Raw genomic sequence first — 17,656 nt, 5'->3', positions numbered from 1 at the left:
TGTAGTCAGAGAAATCAGTTACATGGCAATTGGAATAATAGCCAGAATTTAATCAAGAAGGTCTTAAGGTGTTAGCTGTGGCAAATTGTTATCTGTAATTATTATTATGCCTCAAATTTATACTGCACTTGTAAGATATGCAAAGCTCTTTCCTCACAATTATTGCTTCCATTTTGGTATTTAGGGCTTATCAGTATCTGCCTTTCTGATTGGAGAACTAGAGGCCAGAGCATGAAACTCCTCCAACGGATCTTTTTAAAGAGTACCCAGAAACTCAGTCAACTTATTTCCCATCAGCTGCATGGCTTGGTTTAGACTCTACCATCCTCATACCCTTCACATTCTATCTCTTCTCCTTTTAAATTGTAAGCTCTTTGGGGACAAGAACTGCCTTTTAAATTTTTTGTATGTTGGGGCAGCTAGGTGGCTCAGTGGATCACAAGGTCTGGAGTCTAGCCTTGATTCAAAACTATTCTAGCTTTTTGACCCTGAGCAAGTCACTTAATCTGGTTTGCCTTCTGTGTTAGAGTAGTTATTAAAACAGAAAGTAAGGGTTTAAGAAAAAAAATTATCTCCAGTATGTATCATATGTGACTGATAAATCTTTATCGTATTGTACTTCCAACTACTAGCTGAGGTAGTTAGTGTAAATATTATTATTCTTACGTTTCAGATAAGGACACCAAATCTCAGATAGATTAAGTGACATCCTTGATTACAATGCTGGTAAATGCCTATGGGAACAATTGAAGTTGACTATAGATCCAGACTCTTTCACCTACTTGAGATTGTACAAAAGAAGTGAAAATGAATCTATTTGCAAATACCTGTAAGCAATACATACGATTGGGGAAGGGAACAAGCATTTATTAAGCTCATGTGTGACACACACTAAGCCACCAAACCAAATCATGAATAGTTTTGATGCCAAGTCATGTCACCTTATATCTATGAGCTGTTAAAATGCTATGAATAAAATCTAATGATTTGAGATCTTCTTTGGTTATTTACAATATAGCTACATGTAAGAAAAAGTTAAGAGTTCTCTGCAAAGTTCTATAAAATGGAGAGAGAGTTAAAGTTGAATCTGAGGGTCTTGATTTGGAGGAGACCTTAGAAATTATATTTTCCACTTTCCCTAGTGCAGTTGGGAACTCCCCCCCCTTAACACTGCTAATATAGTCATTGTCTAGCCTGTGATCTGACACTTCTCAGTAATATTGAACATTCTGTCATTATGTAATTCTATGCTATGATCTGTTTGGATTTAAGCAGATTCCTTCATAGTAATGAAATAGATATGTAAATATCCATTTAATTAAATAGTATATAATCACAATTTTCCATGTCAATATATAATTATGTAGCTTATATAAATGTGTGTGTGTGTGTGTGTGTGTGTGTGTGTGTGTGTGTGTGTGTGTGTGGTTGTGATTATTTATATGGAATTTTCATGTACAGTAGGCAAATCTCAGTCCAGGCCAAATAGGGAGAAAGCCAATTAAGAGTTGTCCATAAATAATATCAGCACACATTATGAGTGGTCTCCTGACTTCTTTTAGTATTACTTGAATTTGTGATTAACAAAATAAAATGTTTTCTCTTGTTTTTACGTAAAGTTTTGGTCAACCACGAAGTACAGTCCTCGATTTCGTCAAGGATGGCTTATTTCAAATTGAGCCAGTAATCCTAAAGACTTTGATATCCCAAAAGTGGATCCCTTGACCATCACTATTGGACTGTGAAAATATTATTGCCTTTTGATTGGCCTTCCTGCCTCAGATCTCTGCCACTCAACATTCTCCAAACATCTGTGAAAACTTCCTAAAATGCCATAATCATGTCATCCGCTATTCAATAACTTTCAGTAGTTCCCTGTCTCCTGTAGGATCAAAATTTTAAATTTCTTTCACTTTTTATATCCCTTTATAAGCTGCCCCATTCCTTCCCATTAGTCAATGTCAAAACATTCATTACATCTGTTTATTTTCGTGAGCTTTGTCTCCTGCCTGTTATTCTTTTTCATCTGTGTCCTTTTTTTCTTTGACTTCCTTCATGTCCCTGATAAAGTCTTTCTGCAAAAAAGTATTTCTAATCCCCCTTTACACTAATGCCCTCCCTTTCTTGAAAAATCTTCATTTTCTCTCATTCTAATTTTCTTTGTAGTTAGCTGTTTGCATAATGTGGTCTCCTTATTATTCCTCTATTAGACTGTGAGCCTCTTGAGAACAAGGACTTTTTTTTTTTTAAACCCTTACCTTCTGTCTTGGAGTCAATACTGTATATTGGCTCCAAGGCAGAAGAGTGGTAAGGGCTAGGCAATGGGGGTCAAGTGACTTGCCCAGGGTCACACAGCTAGGAAGTGTCTGAGACCAGATTTGAACCTAGGACTTCCCATCTCTAGGCCTGGCTCTCAATCCACTGAGCTACCCAGCTGCCCCCCAAGGACTTTTTAAAGTTAGGTTTTTTGTTTTATTTTTTCTTTATATCCCCAGTACTTCGTATCATACCTAGCACATAGTAATTGCTTTCTTGCTTGTCTTTAGAAAAATTAATTCTACAGCTCTGTGAAGGATGGATTTGGTGTTAGTATAGACCAAATAGGAAAGACTAAGAGAGTATTGAACCTCAATTGGGATTCAGTGATTATGGGTATATAGAAAGAAAGGGTTAAATGCAAATGGCATTATGAAGACAATTGTATCAACAAGAATTAGTTATTTGATTAGATACTGATAATAGGAGAAAAAAGTCAAAGCTGTTTCCAAAACCTTTATTAATTCAGGCTAGAGAGAGTGGTTATGTTATAATGGAAATAGGGAAGCAGGAATACTGATCTAGTTCAGGGGAGGAAATAGTCAATTTGAGTTTGGATATGTTAGTGGACAAAGAGTGTATGTATGGATGCATCCTACTGGAAGTTAGAATTATGGAATATGATTTTGAGAGATAATAGATTATGCAGTCATAGATTAGGTTTGTAAGGATTGGTTGCAAGAGGAAAAGATGGAATTTTGCAAGAAGAAGTTGAGTGACAGCAACAACAGTTGAAAGCAGAAGATGCTGGGTAAGAAGAGAGACTAGGCAAAGATCCGTGGGGAATTCGGGGCTTTTGAGATGAGACCTCGATCAAGGAGGAAGCAGTTTCCTTGCTGAGGACCTTGCCAAGAGCCATAAAAGAGATTCATCTTCATATTGTCTAGAAGTTTCTGTTTCCAAGTGATATTGTAAATCTGATACCTCAAGGACCATCACAATAGAGGATCAGACTCCTCGGAGCGAGAGAGTCGTAGACTCTCTGTCAGAGAGAGCCTGGCTCTCCCCCTTGGCCCTCTTTGCCCCTGTTCTGCCATTCCTTAGCCTTGTTACATTATAAATAGTTTAGGAGAATTAGTGGGAAGGGATGGAGAAGCTCAAGCCAGCTGGATGGCTACTTGAGTGACAGACCATGTATAGAGGGTCAAATCAGGGACCCCAACTCCCCTACTTGCCTTACAACCATAGTTTATTAAACCTTTTACATTGCAGTCCGATTTATTTCAAGTGATATATTCTTAGAGCTTTGGGAAGATAACTTGCTGAGACTTAAGATCAGCCTTAACAGAGAGCAACCAGGACCCCTTCCTCGCTGAGTCAAGGACACCGGGGAGGTTTGTCTTCGGGTCCTCTTTGTACCAGAAAATCTGGTGGTTCCCCCTAGTCTACCTGATAGGGGAGACCTTCCTTAAACCCCCCCACCCCTCATCATCCTCTCACATCAGGGGATCCCCTGTTACCTGTGCAACTCTCCTTGATAGCCTCACTCGATGGAGGTGAAGGAGAGTAGGAGCCAGCTCATCTGAGCTCCTATCACTCAAAACTTTGTTTCCTTCTCTATAAATTCCCTTTAGGACTTCACTATAATAATCAAAAGTAAAATTAATATACCATTCTTACAGTTCAACAAACTTATTTAAAATCCCTATACTATGCATATTACTATGACTTTTTGAAGGAATTTGACTATTAAATAAAATGAGAAAAATAGTATAGTAATTTGATCATTAAGGTACAGTTGAGCCATGTGGTATTTTTTAAATGATGATGGAACATGTAATGTTTTACCATACTGGGGTTTTGCAGTATAATAGTATGACACAATTTTTTAAATTGGCATTAATAAACTATAGGAAATGCTCTTTAACTTAATTACTTTTTAAATTTAATCTTTACCTTCTGTGTATTGCAGAATTATGAGAACTAGGCAATGGGGGGGTTAAGTGATTTGACCAGGGTCAAACAGCTAGGAAGTGTCAGAGGCCAGATTTGTACTAAGTTACTTTTTAACTATAATTTTCATATTAAAAAAACAGGAAATTGTAAAGCATCACTTTGTTGAGAAACCATTAGTATCAGATGAAAATTCTGCCATTCTACAAGATTATGTTCTTTAAATTACGGGCTTGAATTTTTTTCTCTCAATCCAAAAAGATTATTTCTGTAATTTATATATTACTACTTTATTTATTTATTTAATTTCTGAGTATCTCAACCTTTCCCTTCCTTTCCCATACCATTGAAGGCATTCAGCAAACAGCTTTATCTATGTAGGATGTGTCTTAAGTTTTTTAATTTGCTCATCACTTCTTATGGCTCAATAGGATTCCATCACAGTCATATACCAGAATTTGTTCAGCCATTCCCCAATTGATGGACATCCCTTCAATTTCCAGTTTTTTGGCATCACAAATAAAACTGCTATAAATATTTTGGAACATATAGGGTTTTTCCCTTGATCTTCTTGGAAAATAGACTAGTAATGATATTATTGGAACTAAGGGTAGCCACTTTATCAATTATGAGATAGCTCATTTTTTAGAAAATTCTTTACATGTTTTTGATAGGAAACCTCTATTTGAGAGACTGATATTTTTTTCCTAATTTTCTGATTTCCTTTTTCTTTTTAACATGTTTTATTTGTACAAATCCTTTTAATTTAATGTACTCAGAATTATTGATTTTACATGTTGCATTGCTCTCCATCTCTTGACTCATAAATTCTTCTCCTATCCATCAGTCTTCTAATTTGCTTATTCTACTAGGGGATTGAATTTTAAGCCCCACTAATATTCAGTAGGAGCATAAAAGAAAACACTTTTAGTGTAAGTTAAAATGGACCTTGGAAGTTATTCATTGTCCCATCTTGATTCAACCTCTGTTTCATTGAAAAGCCAATCACATATCTGTTGAGTTATTCATGTATGGAATAGTGTGTAATAGATTTAGACTTATCTGGAAGGGACTTTGAGCAGCTAGGTACCTCAGTGGATAGGGTGTCAGACCTGGAGTTAGGAAGACTCTCCTTACAGAGTTCAAATCTGGCTTTGGATACTTAATAACGATTTCACCCAAGGCAAGTCACTTTACCCTGTTTGCTTCAGTTTTCTTGTCTATAAAATTAGCTGGAACAAGGAATGGCAAACCAGTTCTGTGTCAAGTGACATCACAAAGAGTTGGACACAGCTCTAAATGACTAATAAAAAGGATAAGAACTTAGATATTGTTTAGTTCAGATGCCTTATTTTATAGATGAGAATTGAGGCCCAGAGAATTCAAGTTATTTGCCCATTGGTACAAATTGGCAAAAGTGGAATTTGAAACCAGGTCCTGTGATTCATATTTCAGTATGCTTCCCTATGCATAATTGTTAGGAAGTTCTTTCTTGCACTGAATTGCATTTCTTCTTTCTTGTAATACAACTGGCTCTGTTCCGTGTAACAGCACAAAACAAAGTTGTCCTTCGTTTTTGTTAGAACTTTTTAAAGAAACATGTTTTGTTTCCTCTTGGCCTCCTTTCAGGATAAATATAGGATCATAGGAATTAAAAGGTCAAAATTATTTTGAAAATAACACTTCCACTTCAATGAACAATATGGGAAATATCAATAGATAGAATCCACATTAACAAAAGTTCTTCAGGATTCTAAATTTTAGGAGTATAAAAGAATCCTGAAACCACAAATTTTGAGAACTGCTACTAAAAGTTTCTCATTTTCCAGAAAAGAAAACAATGATTTGCCTGGGAATATTTTTACTATTCCCTTCAACTCTTTCTCATGTGATAATGATAATGTACTTGGGTGTTTGTACTATCCTTATTTGGTAGTCTCACTTTAAATAAACTTAAAGAAGATGGAAATAACAACTACAACAAAAGGTAAAAAATGTCTCGTACTTCATTAGGAATGTTACCTACAGAGATAAAAAATGAAGAGCCACAGTTTGATATTTTGAAAGATACAATAGGATGGTTTGAGAGTGGCTTGGCTATAAGTGGGAAGAATAAGGTGGGATAGATAACTCTTGGAATAATTATTTTTTTCAATAAAAACTCTTACCTTCCATCTTGGAATCAATACTGTGTATTGGTTCCAAGGCAGAAGAGAGGTTAGGGCTAGGCAATAGGGGTCAAGTGACTTGACCAGGGTCACACAGCTGGGAAGTGTTTGAGGTCAGATTTGAACCCAGGACCTCCCATCTCTAGGCCTTACTTTCAATCCACTGAGCTACCCAGCTGCCCCCTTGGAATAATATTTTTTTGTAAAATCAAGAGACGGAGGGGATTAAATGGTTTTCCTGAGCCTTCAAAACAAAGTGGGAAATATGAAATTCAGTTTTTCTCATTAAATAATTTTCAACTATTCATAACATTCCTTAAAGTTCCACAGTTGAGATTTTATAAAAAACAGTAAACATCTATCAGTTTAATATTTTTTAAAAATAATACTAATATATGGATAACTCAGATTAAATTGCTTGTCAACTGGGGGTGTGGGTTTTATTGAAATGAGATACCATGAATCATGATTTTAGAAAACTTATGTGGAAATTTGTTATTAATAAAATAAAGATTAAAAAAATAAACAAGAATATAAAATAATAATCATTACAAGTCTACTCTAGGTTCAAATTTTTCCTTTAACTTTTATGTTATTCTCTAGGACCCTAGAGTAAAGCTGTAACCAGACCTACTCATAGTAAGTAGGCTGCTGAACAGGTGATTAATAAATATTTATTGTATTGAATTAATTATAGCTGCTGTTTGCCAAGTTACTTGACATCCTTAATTGAAAGAATCTTTTTAAAAATGAGTCATTGTCTCTAGATCCCTGTTGAATTGCATGTTTCATTAAAATATTGATCACAATATGTTAGCATAAAAAACAGAAGAGCTAGCAGAAACTGTTCAGAATGCAGATTTGAAATAATAGAAAACCAGACATGATCAGAAGCATGGAGAGAGCAGATATTCAGGGGTTGCCCTACTGAGAGTGAATATCGTATCAATGATAGAATGCTGTTACAGAGTATTATGATTGGAATGATGCTAAAGAGAACAAGACAGTTGTGGGGGAAAGTTCACAGTGACAGGAAGGGGCCAATTTAAAAAAAAAACTTTCTTTATAGACTAGAATTTTCATGGGGCCAAACCAATAAACTGGCATATCTAGAGCATTTAGCTTACAAGGGTGTTCTGTATCATTAGTGATATTTTACAGTGCAGTGGCTAAAGGACCAGCCCAAAGCTAAGAAACCCCTGAATTAAATTTTGCCTCTAACTCATCATCATCTGTGATAGTAAGGCAAGTCATTTAAACTTTCACACTCTAGATAATTCTCTCTAAAACTCAATTGTGACCAATTTAGATAAGAAATGGCTAATCTTCATTAATGGAGGGAATTTCTTATGTGTGTTCTAACTTTGTCATTTATTAACTTGGTCATTAACTACTTGTGTAGCTTTAGGCAAGTCACCTAAACTTTCTGGGCCACAATTTCTTCATTGGTAGAATTAAAGGAGCTGTACTAAGTTACTTCTGAGGTGACTTATAATTTTAAATCTTTGATTTTATCAGATTAATTTTTCTATGGGTTGTGTTTTTATTCATATTCATTACCCATCTTTTTTAGTTCACTCTTTAGTGCTGGGTAGCTTTAACCTCAATAAAATAAAGAAGGATTTTTCATCTATTAAGAACAGTAAATTAGTAATTGTGTCACTGAGTAGAGTTAAACTTATCATCATTGTCTAATCCAAAGATAGCTTGTTACTCTTTTTCCGTGACGATGACCATCTTAAATAAAGGCTGTCATTTTTAAACAGCTTTGTATAATAAAATCTATTTTGGGTACTCATCCACAAAGCTACCAGTGCACAACATCATGAGAAAGTGAAGACATAAGCAGAATCTTAGAAACATGCATTTGGTCTAAAGGATTTTCCTCTTTCACAAGTCTCTCTTTATTTGCACCATTGTCATAATAATACCAATATTCCTATCCATTTGTTTTGAAGTCATATTTAATTAAAAGATTGACATAAGAAATATGCTGTCCTTCCAAGGACTCTTTAGTATGCTATCTTGCAATTATTGGAAATTAGAATTCTGGTATTTCTTAAAATTGGAAAGGGATTGGGAATTCAACAGAAAAACCCTAATGTGTTTTTCACTGATAACTCATTCAAGAGAATTTGAAGAATACTACATGGGAAACCTTACTTTAGTGGGGTTGAGAGGAAGAATTTTATTCTGGAGAATACTAGTACTCACAAAAGACAAGCCAAGGAATTTCTACTTAATCATACTGGCCATTGGGAGCCACTGAAAGTTTTTGGAGAGGAAGGTGGCACATTCTAAACTATGTCTTAGGAAATTTATTTTGGCATCCAGGTGGAGATTAGATTAAAGCAGTAAGAAAGTAGAAGTAGGGTAACCTTTTGGAAACTTTTGTTTTAATTAAAGCTATGAGGAATAGGCATATGTCTCTGAATTGTTACAAAGGTCTTTCCCTGGTCACCCCTCCCCCCTGTAAATCTTGAAATCTCTCAGACTTGTGAATGTTAAAAATTTCCCCATCGGGGAATTCTTAATTGGAACAAATTCCCTACTGAGAAACATTCCCCATTTTGATGTGAGAACTTGCCAGGATCAGAAATGGGAGGACTGCTTTGGGGGAGAAAACTCCTTGCTAAACAAAAGAAAGTACTTGGATCCATGCTTATGGTGGGGCAAGGAGTTCTTTGAGCCAGGCCTGTTTTTAGAATTGATACAATGAGATGCTAGGTACCTAAAAGGGTCAGGCAAGTTTTGTCTTAATAAGATTAGTTGACTCGGCTGTGTTTTCACTGGTTCAGACTTACTGAGGAGATTGGTTGACTTAGCAGGAATTTAGATGGGCAGTCCTTTGGAAAGCATCTACAGTGATTGGTAGATGTAGGGACTTAGGGGAGGTGACATGGGAGAAAAACCCCTATATAAGAAAAAGCAGAATCTCTTGAGAGATATCCTTTTGGAGGATCTCTGATGAGGATCGCTTGGGAAGAATCTCTTGAGAGAGGCTCTGGAGAAGGGAAGCTCTTGGAGGACAATCTCTAAGGAGGTCTCGCTGGAGCTCCTCTAAGGGGACTCTGTCCCTCTGGAGGCTCTGGAGAAAGGCCCTTTGGAACAGTCTTTGGCTGGAAGGCTCTCTGGTGAAGTCAGCTGAGGTGGAGCTGGCCTGGTGTCACTAGAATCCTTGTTTAGGCAGACCTTGTGAGTGTTAAAAGACTGACTTACTGATTCTCTCTCTTAAGACTCAGGTCTAGGCCATATTGGCTTGAGGCCCTTCATAATTATTCCTTTCCTACTCTTTCTCTAATTCCTCATTATATTATTAATTAAAAAATCTCTATAAAACCCAGTTGACTTGGATATTTGAATAATTGGGAATATTTCCCTGGTGACCACCTTATATTTGATTTAAAACTCAAGACACTGTAGTGAAACATATTTTCTGCGGTCAAATTTACTCACCCTCATATCTATCACAATTTATATCTTCCACCATTTTAACTCACTACAGTTTAAGACCTCAACCATTTTAAATCTCACAACCCCCCCCTCCCCCATCCCTCCAAAAAGGCAGCATTTTTTGGATTTTACAAGTAATTTCCTGATGGGGGTGGGGAGAGGAAGAATCAGGTAATTTCACAGTTTTGATTCTGAGGGATGAGAAAGGTAGAGGTACTGTCACATTTTAAATAGAATAATTTGGAGGAAAGAATTGATGTGGGGAAGATTGTGGTTTTTAAGTGAGGTGCTTTATTACAGTGGATAGTGCAGTGATTTTGGTGGTGGGAAAATTCTGAGCTTTAATTCTACCTCAAAAACTCAATATCTTTTGTGTCTTCCTAGGTAAATCAAGTTTTCTGAGCTTTAGTTTTCCATTTGTAAAATGGGAATAAGAATAGTTCTACCTCAGTTTTGTTTATATAGAATGCTTTTGAAACATTAAAATGCTATGTAAATGTTCAACTATTATTAAGAAATTAAATTTGGCAAAAACAAATTTTGTCTTGACTTTTGAATATTTCAGTCCAGAGTTCTGAAAAAAATAAATGTTTTCATATGAATTTACTATGTTATTACAATGTAGTTCTTAGATTTCAGTGTATGAATAAATTTATTATAGCTATGTTAATTGCATAGCTCTCTTCTCCCTCTCCGTCTTAGTATCAATTCTAAGACAGAAGAGTAGCAAGGACTAGTCAATTGGCTTTAAGCGACTTGCCCTGGGTCACATAGCTAAGAAGTGCAAAATTTGAATCCAGGTCCTAACTCCAGGTCTGACACCCTATCTACTGTGCTACTTGGCTGCCCCTTAGATAGCATTCTAATTTTTATTTTCATTTGAAAACAATAGATCTTTAATTTTTTCATTTCTTAATCAGTGTAATATGTTAGATTGTCTAAAAATCAATTTATTAATAAAATCTGCCATTAGTTCTGACATCACTGTTTATATATTATCATATATCATTATCATAGCAACAGCTTTGTCTTTGACATAATCTGATTGAGCTACGTATGTTCTTTCCCTTCTAGATGGTACTGAAGAAGAAAAAATGGAAACAGACACAGATGGACAACAGACTGAAAAGGTGAAGTATGTTAAATTGAATTTTCTTAAATCAGAAAAGCCTCCATATAAAGCACTTCAGATTCACTTTTGTAGGCAGGACAGAAGGGAAATTATTGACTATAAATAGCTAATGGAATTAAAATTAAGCAGTCACAAGATTATGTTTAAGATAAACAATTTATGTCCCAACTCTGGAATATGAGAGAAATATAAATTAGCCAGAACATAAAGTAAGTGTGTATCTTTTTAGTCAGGGTATTAAATATAGAAAGGCAGCTAGGTGCTTAGAGTCCTGGGCCTGGAGTCAGGAAGATTCATTTACTGAGTTCAGGTCCTACCTTAGACACTTAATTGTATGACCATGGGCAAGTTATTTAACACTCTTTGCTTTAGTTTCTCATCTATAAAAATGACCTGGAGAAGGAAATGACAAACCATTCTGGAATCGTTGCCAGGAAAATCCCAGAATGGGCCACAAAGAATTAGACGTGACTGAACTGACTAAATAACATTTATTATTAGAGTTATAACGAATTTTATTTTCTAGGTGAAGAAATTAAGAACTATCCATAGTCATATAATTGGCAGCAGATGTAAGATTAGAAACCCAAGTTGTGGGCCCTCTCACTTGCCCTGTTTCCTTTCTAGATTGTTGTATACTTTTTTTCTGCCTTTAAGATGGCCTCCAGCTTATCTTACTTTGTTTATGCTTGTTTTCCTTTCTTTTTGATTTTGATAGAATGGGATATTACTACAATTACAGCACCAAGTACAGTAATGCCTTTCCATAGGCACTTAATGAACATCGATTAAATTGTAAAATTGTAATCTAAACAGGTTTTGCTCTTTTGAACATCATTTTTTACTCTACTCATATACTTGTTTTGAAATCTAATCTTAGAACATTTATTTTCTTGAAAGTACAGGCACTACATTGTTAAATATTTAATTCTGCTTTGTGGTACCAGTCACCTTGGGAGTTTTCACAGTCGATGGTATTTTAGCAGTAAAAGTGATGGTTTTGTTTTATTTTTTAAGCAATTGTTGTATAGTCAGAATTGAATTATGAGTTGTGGTTCTTGCTTTTCCTGTGAAACCAATTAATAGATCTCCCATTCTCCAGACTTTAAAATGAAGTTTAAAAGCTAAGAGGAACATGAAAAACTAGAAGAATGGTGATACCTTTGACAGGAATAGAGAAGTTTGGACGAAGATTGAGTTTGAGGTTATCTATTAGGAGTTTTACTTTGGACATGTTTAATTTTTAAGATGTCTTTGTGATGTCCATTTTGAAATGTCTAACCAGTAGTAATTGGGTTACTTTATTGTCATAAAACTATGTTACCCCTATAAGGAATCTTCCTCTTTTTAATCTACTTCTCCCTCGCCTTCTCTTTAGGTTGAAAACAAAGGAGAAAATGAAACTGACGAATGTGACAAAACACAAGATGGAGAAAATGAGAAAAGTATTGAGAAAGAACAAGATAGTGAAATTAATGAAGATACCAAATCAGGTAATTAATGAAAACCATTCTTAAAATGTCATTAAACATCATTGGTTCAGACAACAAAGTGAATGAAATTCTATTTATAATGCATCGAGCCAGCAGTAATTATTCACATTTTATTTTGCAAATGCTCCACTACTGTTTCTATCTCTCTTAGGACTTCAATAATATATCTTTCTATCTTCTTCAGTAGTACTTGGATGAATATGTTGTTTTTGGTTTTTAGCTTTTACTTTCGGTCTTAATCGCAACTTTTAAGGCAGTAGTACAAGGGATAGTTAAGCAAAGTAAGTGACTTTCCAAGGGTCACACAGCTAGACTGTGTCTGTGACTAAACTTGAACTGAGATCTTTTCAGCTCTAGGCATATTCACTGTTCCACCTAGCTACTTCTAAAGTAATATATTATTAAACCAAGCTGAATCATCTAAGTAAAATAAAAAATGTGAATCTTTTCATATTGTTGACCATTATATTAGAATGTGAACCTAGAAGGCTTTCTTATGACCAAAAATAAAATAAATTTTAGATTGTTACTTATAATTTGTTTTTAAATCTTAAAGTTCCCTCCATACTTCTCTCCCCTCTCAGAGAAGAATCCTTTATAACAAATTCTTTTTTTAAAAAGAGAAATAAGAAAAAATCAACAAAATCAAACAATACCTTAAAAATTGATATTTTTTGTAATATTACATACTCATGAATCTTTTCCTATGCAAAGGAGTTGAAGGAGGAAGGCTATCTATCTTTTCTTGTCTCTTCCTTAGGACCAAATTTGTTCTTTATACATTCTCAACATTGTTTCAGTTGTTTTGTAATTGTTCATTTTGTTTGCGTTTTTCTCATTGTTATTTATTGTTTTTTCTTGTCCTACTTGCTTTACTTTTCATTTAATTCATATCATTCATTCTATTCTTATTTGATTTCATTGTGTTCTTCATTTCTTACCAGCAGTATACCAGTAAAGTAATAACTCAGCATTCCATTACATTCATGTAACAGTTTATTGATGAGCATCTTATTTCTAGTTCTTTGCTGTGACATATTATGCATATTTTGAAGGAGCCTTTCTTTTTTGTCATTGACTTCGTTGGACTATGTGGTTATCAGTGGAATTATTATGTATAAGGATATGGACATTTTAATCTTTACCAAGTTTGCATTACTTCCAGAACAGTTGTTCAGTGCACAACTCCACCAGCAAAGGATTAGTGTGCTTGTCTTTTCACAGCCCCTCCAACATTAATTGTTCTGGCCTTTTGACATCGGTGTCAATTTCTTTGTATGAGGTAAAAATTTGGGGTTATTTTAATAGTTTGCCAGTTGATTACTTTCCATCCTAGATGTGTTAATCTCATTTGTTAAAAAAAATATATTATTTTTATGAAATCGTGGTGATTTATTATATTTGATACTTGCCTCATATTTATTTGAGTTCATCTTCTACTTGTATTTGGTAAAGGTACTGACCACAATTCCATTTTCTAAAAAAAGGTATCTGATATCTCATTAGAATTTACTATAACATTAGACAATTTAAGAACTGTCACTACTGGAATCCTTTATGTCCTGTTACCCTAGAGCAATTGTTCTCCCTCTTTGTACTGAATTTTTATTTCTGTCAGCAGGAACTGCAGAGTTTAAGGGAAAATAGAAATGTAAGAAGGTAGAATGTATCATTTTTAAAAACTTGATCCTGTTAGAGACTAAGTTGATTTGACGCAAGATAGTGGGTTTTGGTTGTAGTATCATGAAGACTAGTAATAGGGTTTGTTATTTAAGCCGAGAGTACTGAAGCATCTGTGGTCATTTCAGAAGAAAAGGATGCTGAGGAGAATAAGGAAAATGATCCCTGTAAAGAGAGGGAGAATGATACGGGAAAGAAGAAAGTGGAACATGAGATTTCTGAAGGAAATGTAGCCACAGCTGCAGCAGCTGCTCTTGCCTCAGCTGCCACCAAAGCAAAGGTAATTTTAAATTTTCTTTACAGTGGTTTTTCCAAGTTCTTTCCAAATTATGTTCTGTTCTCTTTTGAGTAATTGACAAAAATATTTAGTACAAACCCAATGCATAATACATACTCAGGGTTCATTGATTTCATTTAATGGTGTTTTTTATTCCTTAATCCATATACATGGAGTAAGCAGTATAAATAATGTACCTGAATGATATTGGTTTTCTTTATTTTGTTCATATAATTTAAGCTTAGTTTAGCTAGATAAGTCATGATATTATTATAACAATAATTGCTCATCCAAAACTTTATATTTAATTTAATCTTCTTTTCCTTTTTTTTTAATACTTTGATACTGTTTTTGTTAACTTAAAACAAATGAAAGACACTTAAAATAGCTTTTCTACATAGAATTGCCAGCTTCTCTGTGGGTGGTTTCATCTCTACAACATGTGGTGTCAGCCATGTACATGTAGTGTATATTACAGATTTTAAAAGGAAATAATCCTATTTTTTCCTTAATTTTTGTTAAAATAGCCTTTTAAGTCATTCCAAAAATTAATTTCTCTTCTTGGTCTACTTTCTCCTTTCCTATTCTACCACCCAAAATAATTTATTCCATTAAAAATTCTCAGCATTTCAAGAAGCAAATTATTGACTGTTTATAATAATATATCTTGTGCTTGTGCCCATAATGGCTTCTGTTCTTTCTATTTGTAAATATGGCACCTTCATAGCCTTCTCACCCAAACTGGCAGCTGCTGAATAATCATTCATCCAATGTTTAATCTATTAACAAAGATTTATATCAGGCAGCACACTTTCCATCTGAAATGAAAGCAGAAGAAGGAAATGTATAGCATATGTTCATGAGTTCTGGCACCTGTGAAACATCTAGGAAAGAGCATGGATGAATAGAGAGGTACTTTAAAATACAGTCTCTGTAAGTAGAGACTCTGTAAGCAAGGGTAATTTTTTTATCCTTCAACCAAAAATGTTTGAATATTTCTGATTATAGTGATAATAGATGACATTGATATGTACTTTATGCAATAGCTAGAAAATGTTTTTTACAGAGGTTACTTCATTTGATTCTGATAAAAAGATTGTCCAGTATGTAATCCACAATTATTGCCAGTTTTCCAGTTATGAGGAAATAGTCTTAGATTTCTTTGAGCAGCAAATGGCAAATTTTGGTACTCAAGCTCAGGCCTTATAATTATTAGTCCATCTCCATTAATGGCAATGCAGTGATCCTGAACAACTTGGAGGGATCTACGAGAAAAAACACTATCCACATTCAGAGGAAAAACTGGGAGTAGAAATACAGTAGAAAAACAACTGCTTGAATACATGGGTCAAGGGGATATGGCTGGGGATGTAGACTCTAAATGAACATCCTGATGCAAACACCAACAACATGGAAATAGGTTCTGATCAAGGACACATGTAATACCTAGTGGAATTGTGTGTGGGCTATGAGAAGGGTGGGGGTAGGGGAGGGAGGGATAGAATACGATTCTTGTAACCAAGGAATAATGTTCTAAATTGACTAAATAAATTAATTTAAATTTGAAAGAAAGAAAAAATAATAATTATAAGTCCAATACTCTCCACCTTTTTCCTCTCTAGCCTCACCATTTACAAACACCTTTTATTAATATCATTGTCTCTGTCATTCTATCTTTAATAGAGTTATTATCAAGTTGGGTTTTATCAAGGATTATTGAAATGGTTTGAAATATTACAGTTAACATTTGTCAGTTTTTCCCAAGGTATTTCTTGATTTGTATAGTTAATTAATACAGTCCTACCCAGAGTATTTCTCTTTCTGAATCAGTTAGAATTAGAAATAATACTTGCTAGGTAATTGATGTGTGAAAAGCCATTTAACTATTTCATCTGTTAGCAGTTTTGTTACAAATTCCTTGAGTCTTATGGGTAGATTCCTTTGCCATCTGCTGTTTCTGATTCCTTTGACATATCTCTTTGGGTCTGTTGTCCAAAAGTTCATCAGCATGATAATATCAGAATGGATAATTAGAGCCAAAAGTGACCTATACCCCATAACTGTAGAGATAAAGTGATCAAAGCCTAGATGGCAAGACAACTTTCTTCAGATCAAGGAGCTTTTCAGTTATGGCTTTTAGTTCCCTGCCTCTACATTCAGTGTTTTTTTTTTTGTTCTGCCTATATCCTTAATGTTGTTTGGTATGTTCACTAACAGTACAATGGTCTTCTCACCAATTTCCTCCCAAGAAATTAACTATTATTATGCTTTTAATTAGATAATTAAGAATGGCTATTGAATACCCATGGAACCCAAAGCATTGTACTAGATTCTGAGGTTATAAGAACAGAATTAACAGGATCATAAAATTTAGAGCTATGTGAGACCTCCAGGATTATCTGTTTTGTCTTCTTCATTTTACAGAAGTAGAAATTGATACCCTAAGAAATGAAATGAGTTGCTTGGAGAGTTATATGTAACCTATAAATACTTAGGGACTAATTATTTTGTGTTATCTAATAAACGTTAGTTCTTCCAAAATTCTTTCTAGAGTCTTCCATATTTATGATGTTGCTGTTTTTTCACTCTTTCTAACCTCTAAACTAAACTTGAAGGGCATATCTCTAGAATTATTCAGGATGCCTGGTTTCAAATCCTGGCCTCATTATTTACTCTCTGTAATTATATAAGTAGAGTAGGTGCCCTTTTTTCTTCTTTTTTTTTTAATCTGGAATATACTCTAGGGAATAAACAATATTTTGAAGATGATAGTTTGCATCTATGTTTGTGTGCATGTGAGTAAAAATAGTGAAGCTTTTATAATTTCTACATGTGGCAAAGTAAATATATTCTTATTCCATAGTTTTATAATGCAAACTTCTTTTGTGCTTTCAGGTATAATGTATGTTTGTTATACTCACTGCCACTGAGCTGTCTCAGTTTTGGGAAATACTCTAGTGTCTCAGCTCTTTAAAGTTCTACTTTTTAGTAAGACTCTTTTTAATTTACTCTGTAGTACCACCAAGATATTTAGATTGATTTTCAGTTAATTTTTTCCCTTAAAATCACCTGATTTTCCCTCTTACTATACTTTTTAAATTTCTAATTACATAATCTTAAAATTTGTTCATGTATTTTTAGTTTGAAAAAGTTATTGCCCTATATAGTCTGTCCTTCTGCTCTCATATAGACATATTTTTTAATTGAGTAAGAAAATAGGAAAATTTTAATATAATCAAGCAAA

The 17,656-nt window shown here is 34.3% G+C and overlaps 1 protein-coding gene across 1 annotated transcript in view; it reads left to right on the top strand.

Moving 5' to 3' along the window:
• The window catches only part of SMARCC1 (SWI/SNF related, matrix associated, actin dependent regulator of chromatin subfamily c member 1), a 156,631-nt gene that overhangs the window by 108,806 nt on the left and 30,169 nt on the right, over positions 1-17,656 (top strand). Inside the window, exons 22-24 of the mRNA XM_001366884.5 lie at positions 10,905-10,960; positions 12,341-12,455; positions 14,264-14,415. Coding sequence (XP_001366921.1) covers positions 10,905-10,960; positions 12,341-12,455; positions 14,264-14,415 — 323 coding nt within the window. The remainder of the gene's footprint in view (positions 1-10,904; positions 10,961-12,340; positions 12,456-14,263; positions 14,416-17,656) is intronic.

Source organism: Monodelphis domestica, chromosome 7, assembly GCF_027887165.1.
Source record: "Monodelphis domestica isolate mMonDom1 chromosome 7, mMonDom1.pri, whole genome shotgun sequence".
Taxonomy (NCBI): domain Eukaryota; kingdom Metazoa; phylum Chordata; class Mammalia; order Didelphimorphia; family Didelphidae; genus Monodelphis; species Monodelphis domestica.
Note: the sequence above shows the minus strand (reverse complement) of the source record. Positions and strands in the feature narration are given on the sequence as shown.